The sequence below is a fragment of the Phyllopteryx taeniolatus genome, chromosome 2 (assembly GCF_024500385.1).
Source record: "Phyllopteryx taeniolatus isolate TA_2022b chromosome 2, UOR_Ptae_1.2, whole genome shotgun sequence".
NCBI classification, from domain to species: domain Eukaryota; kingdom Metazoa; phylum Chordata; class Actinopteri; order Syngnathiformes; family Syngnathidae; genus Phyllopteryx; species Phyllopteryx taeniolatus.
This window is the reverse complement of record NC_084503.1, coordinates 24,317,538-24,330,049: the sequence shown is the minus strand read 5'-3', so window position 1 is coordinate 24,330,049 and position 12,512 is coordinate 24,317,538. Positions and strand designations below refer to the sequence as shown.

The 12,512-nt window shown below is 45.0% G+C and overlaps 1 protein-coding gene across 3 annotated transcripts in view; it reads left to right on the top strand.

The window, feature by feature from the left end:
• The first annotated feature begins 542 nt into the window (after positions 1-542).
• Positions 543-12,512, top strand: part of pdpr (pyruvate dehydrogenase phosphatase regulatory subunit) — a 33,902-nt gene continuing 21,932 nt past the window's right edge. Inside the window, exons 1-6 of one of the 3 annotated variants that reach the window (XM_061765467.1) lie at positions 543-697; positions 2,023-2,309; positions 9,257-9,390; positions 9,457-9,538; positions 10,754-10,917; positions 10,980-11,101. In XM_061765467.1, the coding sequence (XP_061621451.1) occupies positions 2,038-2,309; positions 9,257-9,390; positions 9,457-9,538; positions 10,754-10,917; positions 10,980-11,101 (774 nt within the window). In that variant the 5' untranslated portion in view covers positions 543-697; positions 2,023-2,037. Of the gene's footprint in view, positions 1,050-2,022; positions 2,310-9,256; positions 9,391-9,456; positions 9,539-10,753; positions 10,918-10,979; positions 11,102-12,512 lie in introns of all 3 variants that reach the window. The other 2 variants (XM_061765469.1, XM_061765468.1) reach the window with 2 other exon arrangements.

Here is a 12,512-nt window from a genome sequence, read left to right as displayed (position 1 = left end):
AAGGTTTCAAATTAGGGTATAGAGGCGAAAGGTCCCTTTATTCTTGTGTCCTTCCTTCTTTCTTTCCCTCTATCATTCCTTCTTACCTTCCATCATTTCTCCCTCCCTCCATCGTTCCTTCCTTCCTTCCATACCATCCTTGTGTCATACCTTCCAACATTCCATTCTTCCCTTCATACTGTACCACCCTGTTCCCTTCCTTCTCTTTTCCTTTTTGTCTTGCTTCATTATTTTATCCCATTCAAAAAGTATACATATTTTTGGCCTACCCTGTATGTTATTATCTGTGATCATCACATAAATGGTAAATACAATAATTATTTTATATATGTTAGATTTAACATGAAAAACATGTACCTCTAATACCTTATAATATTAATAATAATATTAAACACATTAGTGTTTGAGTCACATTTTTAACACGAAACCATATCAGAACTTTGACGTCTAAAAAAATAAAATAAAATAAAAGAACCGTAACGCCATTTTAAATTCTAAACCCACCCTGATACTTTTTCGTTGAAAGAGTAACATCAGAAGTAGCATCCGCTAACACCTCTGCTAACTTTGCCTTCAGACTCAATACTCGACAGTTTAGCCTTGAAGCCAAACAAGAGTTCCTTCCGTCATCATAACACAGTACGCCGCCCACTCTGCATGTATTGACGCTGAGATTCCACTGCGACTGAATTAGTAGGTAAATGAGAAAGACGACCAAAATGGCAGGAAAAGTAGAGCCGCCCTTTTTGCATTTTGTAGACGTTTAGACACTTTACCCTTCGACATTTTTTTGCTAGTCGGTCTTTAGCATTAGCCCGACGCGATAGCTGCCACTCGGTGCGACGAGCCCCCACACCAGACCAAAACACGCTTGAGATCATTTGACTGCTTTATACAACAGTAAAATTGGCGTTAAAACAAAAATATATCCAGCGAAAGTGAACAAGGTTCGGCGCGTGCTGAAGCTCGCTAGCTGTCAGCTGTGCCAAGACGGGCTTTCGAGGCTAGCAGAAGTCGACGTCTGGATTTGTGACACCTGAAGGACTTTTGTAAGTTAGGTTGGCGTGAAGTGTCATATAAAATGCTCCAAGGTACAGTGGTTCTAAACTATTGCCACCATGGGACCCGCGTTTCGTATCTACTTGCTAAGTTCCTATTTATTGATAAGGAAAAAAGAGAAAAGATTGTTTAAAACTAGCCTGTGTAAAATGCACTGCTACTTTCAAAACGTGAGTAAATATTCAGCTATCAGGGGAAATTTCAGGAAGAACCTAAAATACACTATAAATCTTCCAACATAATTTGACCTACTGTAAAATTTTAAATGACTGATAAATTTCCAAGGATGCCCACTTCTATGCCTTTCTGTGACTCCTCCAGTCTTTGTTTCACTGTTGCAACCTGAAGATGACTCTTGACACTGAAGCCACGGGTGTCAAATTCAAGGCCCGCGGGCCAGGTCTGTCCCCCAACCACCATAATCTTACCTGGCCTGCGAAAGTTTGCTACATGTCTTATTTTGCTTCTGTTAAAAACCATTAAAAAATATAATTTAATGCAGGCAGGGACAATGATATTACATAATAGGTAAAGAATCAGAATCATCTTTATTTGCCAAGTATGTCCAAAAAACACACAAGGAATTTGTCTCCGGTAGTTGGAGCCGCTCTCGTACGACAACAAACAGTCAATTGACAGAGAACACTTTGGAGATATAAAGACATTGACAAAAAACAGTCACTGAGCAATAAAGGGTTAATAGTTATCTGGTAATGCCGGTAAGGAGAAGTATAACTGCCTCAGTCTGTAGCCACACACCTAGTTTGTAAACAAATGGAGTTGGCTAGTTTAAAAAAATAAATAATAATAAGCAAGGTCCAAACGCAACTTCTAGCAGCACTTAATGGCTGTAAGAAGACAAACTATTGATGTTGCATTTTTCTAATGTAAAATGTAGAAATATGAAGGTATGATTTTTATTTTATTTTATTCATTTGTGTGTGTGTGTGTGTGTACCAACAGAGAGGACAGTCAGCCATGTGCAGCTGTGTACGGAGCTCCAGGGCTCTGTCCCCTGCTCTGCTCCCCAGGCTGTTGGTTCCCCACGCGGGGGGTTACGCGTTGGCTGGGAGAGGCCTGTGGACTTCCGCAAACTGTATGCAGGTGGTGAGCGGCGACTCCTCTCAGCCGCTGCCACTGCCAAGCCAGGCCCGTGTGGTCATCTGTGGTGGAGGCATCGTGGGGACTTCAGTGGCATATCACCTGGCTAAACTGGGCTGGACTGATATTGTTCTCCTGGAGCAGGGCAGGTATGTCATCTCGGAGCATTCATCCGTTCTGTATTAGAGTCACAAGAGGGGGACAACTTAGAATAAAATATATATAAAAAAAAAAAAAAAGGTAGTTAGAGCCTTGCAGCAAGTTGCCTCCAAATGTGGAATGCACTTCCTTTTGAGCGAAGAGCCTTCTCTTGCATGGACATTTTTTATAAAGCAGTTAAAATCACATTTAGGCAGGCATTGCAGTAAGACTAGATTGTTTTAATTTTGTTTTGTTTTGATTTGATTTGAATGATTCATTTTTTTTCTATTAATTGTAAAATAATGTGATTCTGTATTTTTATTTAATCACCTTGTGAGTCATCTCTGTGTAAAGTGCTAAATTACTTAATTTGGAGCAGGAGTAGGCCAAGTATGGCCTACGGTCCACACATGGCCCGCTCCATTCCCTAATCTGGCCCATGAGCAATTACATTATAAAGAGTCCTTCAAATTTTCTCTTCTTTATTTTGTCAAATATTCTTAAAATTGGTTAATCAAAGTGTAATTATTCATGTTTAATTTATTTTGTATTCATGTATGTAATTAAATAATTAATTGTAAATACAATTAAATATTTGTAAACAAACATTTTATTAAATAATTGATTATGTTTTAGTAAATTGTTGGTAAATAATGGCATTTTGAAATGAAAACAAATTACTATCATTTTAGTAAAACAAACCATCCATCCATTTTCTATATTGCTTATCCTCACTCAGATCGTGGGTGAGCTGTAGCCTATCCCAGCTGACTTTGGGTAAGAGGGTGGGGTACACTCTGGACTGGTTGCCAGCCAATTGCAGGGCATTAAAATAAACCATTTTACATACACATTTTAACTTTTTTTTTGTTTTTTCTTTCATAACCTCATCTATGAAAGACCCTGCCTATCTGTATGTTTTAAAATCAAAGTTTGCCTGCCCCAGATTCAGAGTCTTCAATAAAACTATATGGAAAAAGTAACTAACTAGCACGTTTTTGTTTGTTTTTTCTTTTTGACTGTGAGGGGATGCATGAGTGTCAAAACAAAAACATTACAACGGTGTGAACCACTCAACCTCCCTGGCACCCAATATTATTTCCATAAAATAGTATGGAAAATAAACTTTTTAAAAGCTGGAGTATAAATAGTCTTGGGAGTGCCTGCGCACCCATCAAATGTGAAGTTACAAAACCAAGTAAAATCTTTTGTCGTCTGCCTATTTCTGAAAATATTACTGTGAGCCAGCGCCTCTGAATTTTCACTCAACTTTTACCAGTGATGGGGTTTACAGGATCAATATTTCACACTACAAATTTTTCATGCAAAAAATTGGCTATTAATTAGGAATGAGACATGCTCATATAAAAATATATTTTTTCCAAGAAATGAATTTTGCAAAAACGGAAAAAGTCGCGCAAAGCAAAATTTTAGATGTAAAAAAAAAAAAACAATTTAATATACAATAATGTAACCACTGGTGAGGAAAACATAACCACAATTGCAATAAAATATTCCTTTGTTAACTCAGAAATGAATAAAATGCTGACTTTGGGAGGGGTTTACTCATTTTGGTTGAATATTGTAGGTGAATAAACCTTTTTTACACTTACCCACCATGACGAGAAATTCTGCCTCTTACCACATTCAGATCAATCATTATTCTTTAAACAGCTTAAGTCACTATAATGGGTGTGGTTATGATTACATTTATTTTATTTATTTGAATTAAAATCTTTATTGTCATTTCACAGTGAACAAAGAAATTGGGTTATTTACCATAGGCTGGTCCCAAGCCCACATAAATGCAAAGGGTTGCGACAGGAAGCACATTCGGCTTAAAACTTTGCCAAACAAATATGAACGTTCATCCTAAGAATTCTATACCGGGTCGGTCGTGGCCCGGGTTAACAACGTAACGGCGCCGGTGGAAATTCAGCTACTGGGTCGAAGATGAAGGAGAGCTGGAAAGCGGCAGAAAGAGATGAGGAAAATACAGAGCCTAGAACTGAATGTGGGGACTTTGAATATTGGGACTATGACAGGAAACCCTTGGGAGCTGGTTGACATGATGGTTAGGAGAAAGGTTGATATATTGTTTGTTCAGGAGAGCAGGTGAAAGGCAGTAAGGCTAGAAGCTTAGGGGCAGGGTTCAAATTATTTTACTATAGTGTAGATGGGAGGACAAATCGAGTAGGGACTATTTTAAAGTAAGAGTTGGCTAAGAAGGTCTTGGAGGTGAAAAACCGTGTCAGATCGAGTGATGAGGCTGAAACATGAAATTGGGGGTTTTATGTTTATTGTAATTACTGGCTTTGCCCCAAAGGTAGGATGTGACCTAGAGGTGAAACAGAACTTCTGGAACGATCTAGACGAAGTAGTTCTGAGCATCCCAGACAGATTGTGATTGATGTAGATTGTAATGGACATGTTGGTTAAGGAGTATGAGGGGGTATGAAGAAGTGATAAGTAAGTTCGGCATCTAGGAAAGGAACTTGGAGGGACAGATAGACAGACAGAGAAGAGGTGATACAGGCTCTCAGTGGAGGAAGACCTTCCAGAAGACTGGGCTACTACAGCCAAGGTGATCAGGGAGACAGACAGGAGATTACTTGGTGTATCTTCAGGTAGGAAAGGCTAGACGATGACTTGGTGGTGGAATCAGGAAATCATACTAGGAAAGAGGTTAGCTAAGAAGAAGTGGGACAATGAGATGACCGAGGAGAGGAGACAAGATACAGTAGAATGGACCATGTGAAGTACAAAAAAAATGTTTGTGCCATAGGCTAGATAATATACCAAATGATTGAATGTGTAAATGCCAAAATATACAAATTAAAGTGCATAAGTCTTTCGACTGTCAGGAGTATTACATTACATTATTATAATATTCATTATACGTGCCTCAGGTAGGCGCTACCGAGCAATGCCAACTTGAACGAGCAGACATTACAACAGCTTCTTCCCTCTTGCCATCAACTTCTTAAACAGCTAACCTACAATTCCATTGCAACGTGCTGCCAATTTTTTTGTCTTGAGTGTGTTGTCACATTTCTGTCGGGCCAATTATACATTACTCGTGCACTCACAGTAGTAGTCTCGCCAGACTGCACTATTTGCATATCTATTGTTGACCAATACTGGTCACTCATGCATCTGCACCACTTGCACACTAACTGAGGAGTGTCTGCAACATTTGCACAATCAACATTGTCCCAGATTATCGCGCAACTAGTCACTTTAAACTGCATACACTCCTTGAAGTCTCGGCGCCCTTTTACACAATGGTCATTGCACTGGACTATTGCTATATCCATCCATCCATTCTCTACCGCTTATCCGGGTCGGGTCGCGGGGGCAGTAGCTTCAGCAGGGACGCCCAGACTTCCCTCTCCCCAGCCACTTCACCCAGCTCTTCCGGGGGGATCCCGAGGCGTTCCCAGGCCAGCCGAAGGATGTAGTCTCTCCAGCGTGTCCTGGGTCGTCCCCGGGGTCTCCTCCCGGTGGGACATGCCCGGAACACCTCACCAGGGAGGCGTCCGGGAGGCATCCGAATCAGATGCCCCAGCCACCTCATCTGGCTCCTCTCAATGCGGAGGAGCAGCGGCTCTACTCTGAGATCCTCCCGGATGACCGAGCTTCTCACCCTATCTCTAAGGGAGAGCCCGGACACCCTGCGGAGGAAACTCATTTCGGCCGCTTGTATCCGGGATCTATTTCTTTCGGTCACGACCCACAGCTCATGACCATAGGTGAGGGTAGGAACGAAGATCGACCGGTAAATTGAGAGCTTCGCCTTTCGGCTTAGCTCTTTCTTTACCACAACGGACCGATACAAAGTCCGCATCACTGCAGACGCTGCACCGATCCGCTTGTCGATCTCCCGTTCCATTCTTCCCTCACTCGTGAACAAGACCCCAAGATACTTGAATTCCTCCACTTGGGGCAGGATCTCATCCCCGACCTGGAGATGGCATGCCACCCTTTCCCGACTGAGGACCATGGTCTCAGATTTGGAGGTGCTGATTCTCATCCCAGCCGCTTCACACTCGGCTGCGAACTGCTCCAATGAGAGTTGGAGGTCACGGCTTGATGAAGCCAACAGAACCACATCATCTGCAAAAAGCAGAGATGCAATACTGAGGCCACCAAACCGGACCCCCTCTACGCCTCGGCTGCACCTAGAAATTCTGTCCATAAAAGTTATGAACAGAATCGGCGACAAAGGGCAGCCTTGGCGGAGTCCAACCCTCACCGGGAACGAGTCCGACTTACTGCCGGATATGCGGACCAAACTCTGACTCCGGTCGTACAGGGACCGAACAGCCCGTATCAGGGGGTTCGGTACCCCATACTCCCGAAGCACTCTGCACAGGACTCCCCGAGGGACACGGTCGAACGCCTTCTCCAAGTCCACAAAACACATGTAGACTGGTTGGGCGAACTCCCATGCACCCTCGAGGACCCTGCCGAGGGTGTAGAGCTGGTCCACTGTTCCACGGCCAGGACGAAAACCACACTGCTCCTCCTGAATCTGAGATTCGACTTCCCGACGGACCCTCCTCTCCAGCACCCCTGAATAGACCTTACCAGGGAGGCTGAGCAGTGTGATCCCCCTGTAGTTGGAACACACCCTCCGGTCCCCCTTCTTAAAAAGGGGGACCACCACCCCAGTCTGCCAATCCAGAGGCACTGTCCCCGATGTCCACGCGATGTTGCAGAGGCGTGTCAACCAGGACAGCCCCACAACATCCAGAGCCTTTAGGAACTCCGGGCGAATCTCATCCACCCCCGGGGCCCTGCCACCGAGGAGCTTTTTAACTACCTCGGTGACCTCAAACCCAGAGATAGGAGAGCCCGCCTCAGAGAACCCACACTCTGCTTCCCCATGGGAAGGCGTGTCGGTGGAATTGAGGAGGTCTTCGAAGTATTCTCCCCACCGACTCACAACGTCCCGAGTCGAGGTCAGCAGCGCCCCATCCCCACTATACACAGTGCTGGTGGTGCACTGCTTTTCTCTCCTGAGACGTCGGATGGTGGACCAGAATTTCCTCGAAGCCGTCCGGAAGTCTTTCTCCATGGCCTCACCGAACTCCTCCCATGCCCGGGTTTTTGCTTCAGTGACCACCAGAGCTGCATTCCGCTTGGCCAGCCGGTCAAGCCCATCAGCTGCCTCAGGAGTCCCACAGGCCAAAAAGGCCCGATAGGACTCCTTCTTCAGCTTGACGGCATCCCTCACCGTTGGTGTCCACCAACGGGTTCGGGGATTGCCGCCACGACAGGCACCGACCACCTTACGGCCACAGCTCCGGTCGGCCGCCTCAGCAATGGAGGCGCGGAACATGGTCCACTTGGACTCGATGTCCCCCGCCTCCCCCGGAACATGAGCAAAGTTCTGTCGGAGGTGGGAGTTGAAACTCCTTCTGACAGGGGATGCTGCCAGACATTCCCAGCAGACCCTCACAATACGTTTGGGCCTGCCACGTCGGACCGGCATCTTCCCCCACCATCGGAGCCAACTCACCACCAGGTGGTGATCAGTTGACAGCTCCGCCCCTCTCTTCACCCGAGTGTCCAAGACATGCGGCTGCAAGTCCGATGACACGACCACAAAGTCGATCATCGAACTGCGACCTAGGGTGTCCTGGTGCCAAGTGCACGTGTGGACACCCTTATGCTTGAACATGGTGTTCGTTATGGACAATCCGTGACGAGCACAGAAGTCCAATAACAGAACACCGCTCGGGTTCTGATCGGGGGGGCCGTTCCTCCCAATCGCGCCCTTCCAGGTCTCACTGTCATTGCCCACGTGAGCATTGAAGTCCCCCAACAGAACAATGGAGTCCCCAGCGGGAGCGCTCTCCAGCACCCCCTCCAAGGACTCCAAAAAGGGTGGGTACTCTGAACTGCTGTTTGGTGCATAGGCACAAACAACAGTCAGGACCCGTCCCCCCACCCGAAGGCGGAGGGAGGCTACCCCCTCGTCCACCGGGGTGAACCCCAACGTACAGGCGCCGAGCCGGGGGGCAATAAGTATACCCACACCTGCTCGGCGCCTCTCACCATGGGCAACTCCAGAGTGGAAGAGAGTCCAACCCCTCTCGAGAGGACTGGTACCAGAGCCCAAGGTGTGTGTGGAGGCGAGTCCAACTATATCGAGTCGGAACTTCTCGACCTCACACACCAGCTCGGGCTCCTTCCCTGCCAGAGAGGTGACATTCCACGTCCCTAGAGCCAGCTTCTGTAGCCGGGGATCGGATCGCCAAGGTCCCCGCCTTCGGCCACCGCCCAGCTCACACTGCACCCGACCCCTATGGCCCCTCCCACAGGTGGTGAGCCCATGGGAAGGGGGACCCACGTTACCCTTTCGGGCTGTGCCCGGCCGGGCCCCATGGGTGCAGGCCCGGCCACCAGGCGCTCGCCTTCGAGCCCCACCACCAGGCCTGGCTCCAGTGGGGGGCCCCGGTGGCCCGCGTCCGGGCAAGGGAAAACGAAGTCCATTGTTTGTCGTCATCATTAGGGGTCTTTGAGCTGTGCTTTGTCTGGTCCCTCACCTAGGACCTGTTTGTCATGGGTGACCCTGCCAGGGGCATAAAGCCCCAGACAACTTAGCTCCTAGGATCACTGGGACACACAAACCCCTCCACCACGACAAGGTGACGGCTATTGCTATATTAGTCATTCAAACTGCTCTAAGTGCTGGAGGACTCTGCATTTTTTTGCAAAATTGTCAAAATAAATAAATGTACCGGCGTTACCAGATAACTAGCAACTCTTTATTGCTCAGTGACTGTTTTTCTCAATGTCTTTATGTCTCAAAAATGTTCTCTGTCAATTGACTGTCTGTTGTTGTACTAGAGCGGCTCCAACTACCGAAGACATATTCCTTGTGTGTTTTTTGGACATACTTGGCAAAATAAAGATGATTCTGATTATTGTTTTGTCCTACTGGTAGACTAGGAGCGGGAACCACCAAACTGTGCGCCGGCATTGTGAGTGTGGCCAAGCCCATCTCCATCGAGTGCAAAATGGCGGACTACTCCAACGCTCTGTACCAGCAGCTCGAGCAGGAGACTGGCGTCAAGACTGGTAAGCGGCCTTGGCAACCAGCCAAACGTCCATCTTGTTATTTGACCTTCATTTTGTGTGTTTCAGGCTATGTGAAGACAGGTTCTCTGTGTCTGGCTCAGAATCAGGACCGCTTAATTTCGCTGAAGCGCCTCGCGTCAAGACTCAAGTGAGACTTTTTACTCAGATTTATTATTCATTTGTTGGAATTGTTTAAAGTTGAACGCCTCTCAGGTAATTCAAAACCGGATTGGACCAAAATATTCTCAAATACACCTCAAAAAGACACAAAACTTCAGAAGTTAACCGTCATTTGTGAAGGCTCTGGTTGGGCATTGTTTGAATTTGAGCGATTCCGGTCCCCATTCCTCATTTCGATTCCGGTTCCAAACAATTCTTGATGCCCATTCTTTTAGTGCCTGGGTCAAAAATGTTTCCAAGGTTTAAATAAAGGGTGTCCAAATTATGAACATCCATTTTCTTAGCAGCCTGCAACATAAACTAAAATGAACATTTGACTTGGGGTTCTTTATAACCAGAATCAATATCAAACCTATGGACTAAAAGGCAATGTGTGTGGAACTAACCCAATTGACTCAGTATTAATTAATTAATGTTTCAGTTAAATGTTAAATATAGCATTGCAAAAATCGTTATTTGGGATTGTTTTATCACGTCAAATGTTTTATATGTGCAAGTTTTAACTTTCTGTTTTAAGCTTGTAGCCTTATATTTTGAAGGGAACTCAGCATTTTGGCACGAAGATTAACTTCACACAGCACCGATGATTTTTTAAAATTTTTTATTTCTTTATTTTTTAAATGGATGGAACCAAATGCTATAAAACGTTGATTCCTTTCCTTACCCAATGATGAGGCACAAGGTTAGTGTTTGTAATACTGTGAGACAAAGTTCATGTGAATTTTGTCCCAATTCATTGTGATGTAAATTTGCTAGGGTGTAGTTTTAGCTCAATATTAAGCTTTTATTTTTGTCATCGGCTCTTACGTTGGTTTGAAGACTAAAATAAACGCTAAAAACCACCAGTGCAAAAGTGCAACCAACCGTTTACCTTGTTAGCTGTCTCAATGTTGGCATAGACATATTTAATTGTTTCACTCACCCAATTAACTGAGAGTTCGGAGCGTGTCAGAAGCTACACATCGTGAAAGCCTCCTTTGCACAATATAATCTTATTCCAATGTTGCACTGAGGCGACTGGTCATTAATTTTAACAAAGTTAAGGTGCACTTTTGTTCAAGCAGGTCTTCGTGCGTGTTCTTCTTCTTTGGTTTTCGCCACTTCTTCATTGATATTCGCCACTTCTTCTGATGACTCCACCTGTACTGATGCCAAACCATCACCTGTTTCTCTGTTTTTACAGAGTGATGGGGATCAGCTGTAACATTGTGAAACCCAAAGACGTGGCCAAGCGCCACCCTTTGGTGAACATTCACGACCTGGTCGGAGCGCTTCACCTGCCCACGGACGCCGTGGTGTCACCGCCGGATGTCAATCACGCCATGGCTGTGGCAGCAGCGGGAAGAGGCATGCCACGCTATGTGTACTTTTATACCAAACGTGCATGCCTAATTTGTCTCGCCACTCAGGGGTTCAGATCCTGGAGAGGACCAGTGTTCAGCAGGTTCTGGTGGAGAAGGGCCACGTGATGGCAGTGGAGACGGACCGCGGCTCCATCGAGTGTGAATATTTCGTCAACTGTGCTGGACAGGTATAAAAAGGGACGGTTTCACCCACATGGCTTAGTTTAAGCCTTAAAGGAGACATTACAGATGTGTTCACACTTTATAACAAGTCCCAAGTGTCTTAATCTAAAGGTCTCTTGACATTCTTGGACCAAAATACACAAACGATAAAGAGTTACAGCACACTTGTGACGCTTTAGCAGTAGAAACAACTCTGTTTTGGGGGGGCGGTTCTATCTCATGTAAATACTGTTCACTCCGTCCCCACCTATACTACAGTTCAAGGATGTGTCACTTATCAACATAGCTCTGTTAAAGGTCCCGTATTTTGTCATACATAGAGTGACTCTCTAACATGGACTTAGTATAAAAGTGTGAATTAAAAAGTCATTAAAAAAACACCTTTGTTTTGTCATACGAGTGTCCAGAAAAAGCCCCTCTGACAGCTACTTCTGTTTGACCCAGTTTCGTATCTGCTTTGTCCATATTTGGCCAAGGCTGCCCCTTTTCTCTGATTGGTTGCCTCTGTTTAAAAGACCCACTTGTGAGAACAAGCCTGTTTATGTTGACAGTGCTGACTCGGGAGCGGAAAGGGAAGGCGGAGATGTTCACTAGTGATCTAGATTAGCTCGAGAAATTCAAATGACCCGATTTCAGGCCTCTCAGCAGACAAACGTCTGGAACTCCGGAATGCGTGGACGAAGTTAATTCATGTTTCACATACAGTATTTACTGAGGCACCATAGAGAATTACATCCCAAATACTAGAAAAAGTTGGTTCGTCAAAAAAAGGTGCCCCTTTAACTTTTTGCTTTGACACGATAGTGCTTTTGTGTAGTACTGCTTTGGATTGAAAGTGGTGCTTCTTCGCCAAGTCTAGCTGCTAAGTCATAGGCGGAGAAACGAGGTGTCCCTGCAGTATCATGTAAATTAGCCGTACTGTTAGGTCAAATTATGACAACATTGAGAAGGGCTTGCTCACATATACAGTGGGCCCAAAAAGTATTTAGCCAGTCAACAATTGTGCAAGTTCTTCCATTTAAAAAGATGAGAGAGGCCTGTAATTTCCATCATAAGTATACCTCACCTATGAGAGACAAATTGAGGGGAAAAAATCCAGAAAATTACAGTCTGATTTTTAAAGAATTTATTAGAAAATTCTGGTAGAAAATAAGTATTTGGTCACTAAAAGTTCATTGCAATTACTTTGTTACATGCCCTTTGTTGGCAATGACAGAGGTCAAACATTTTCTGTAGGTCTTCACAAGGTTTTCAGACACTGTTACTGGTATTTTTGCCCATTCCTCCATGCAAATCTCCTCATGAAAAAGTAAATACCGATGCAAAAACATAAAGCAGATAAGTATAAAAAATGAAATTAAAAAAATTTAATGTCACCAAGCTTGATTTAACATTTTAGGCTGTGGTCTGTAAAAC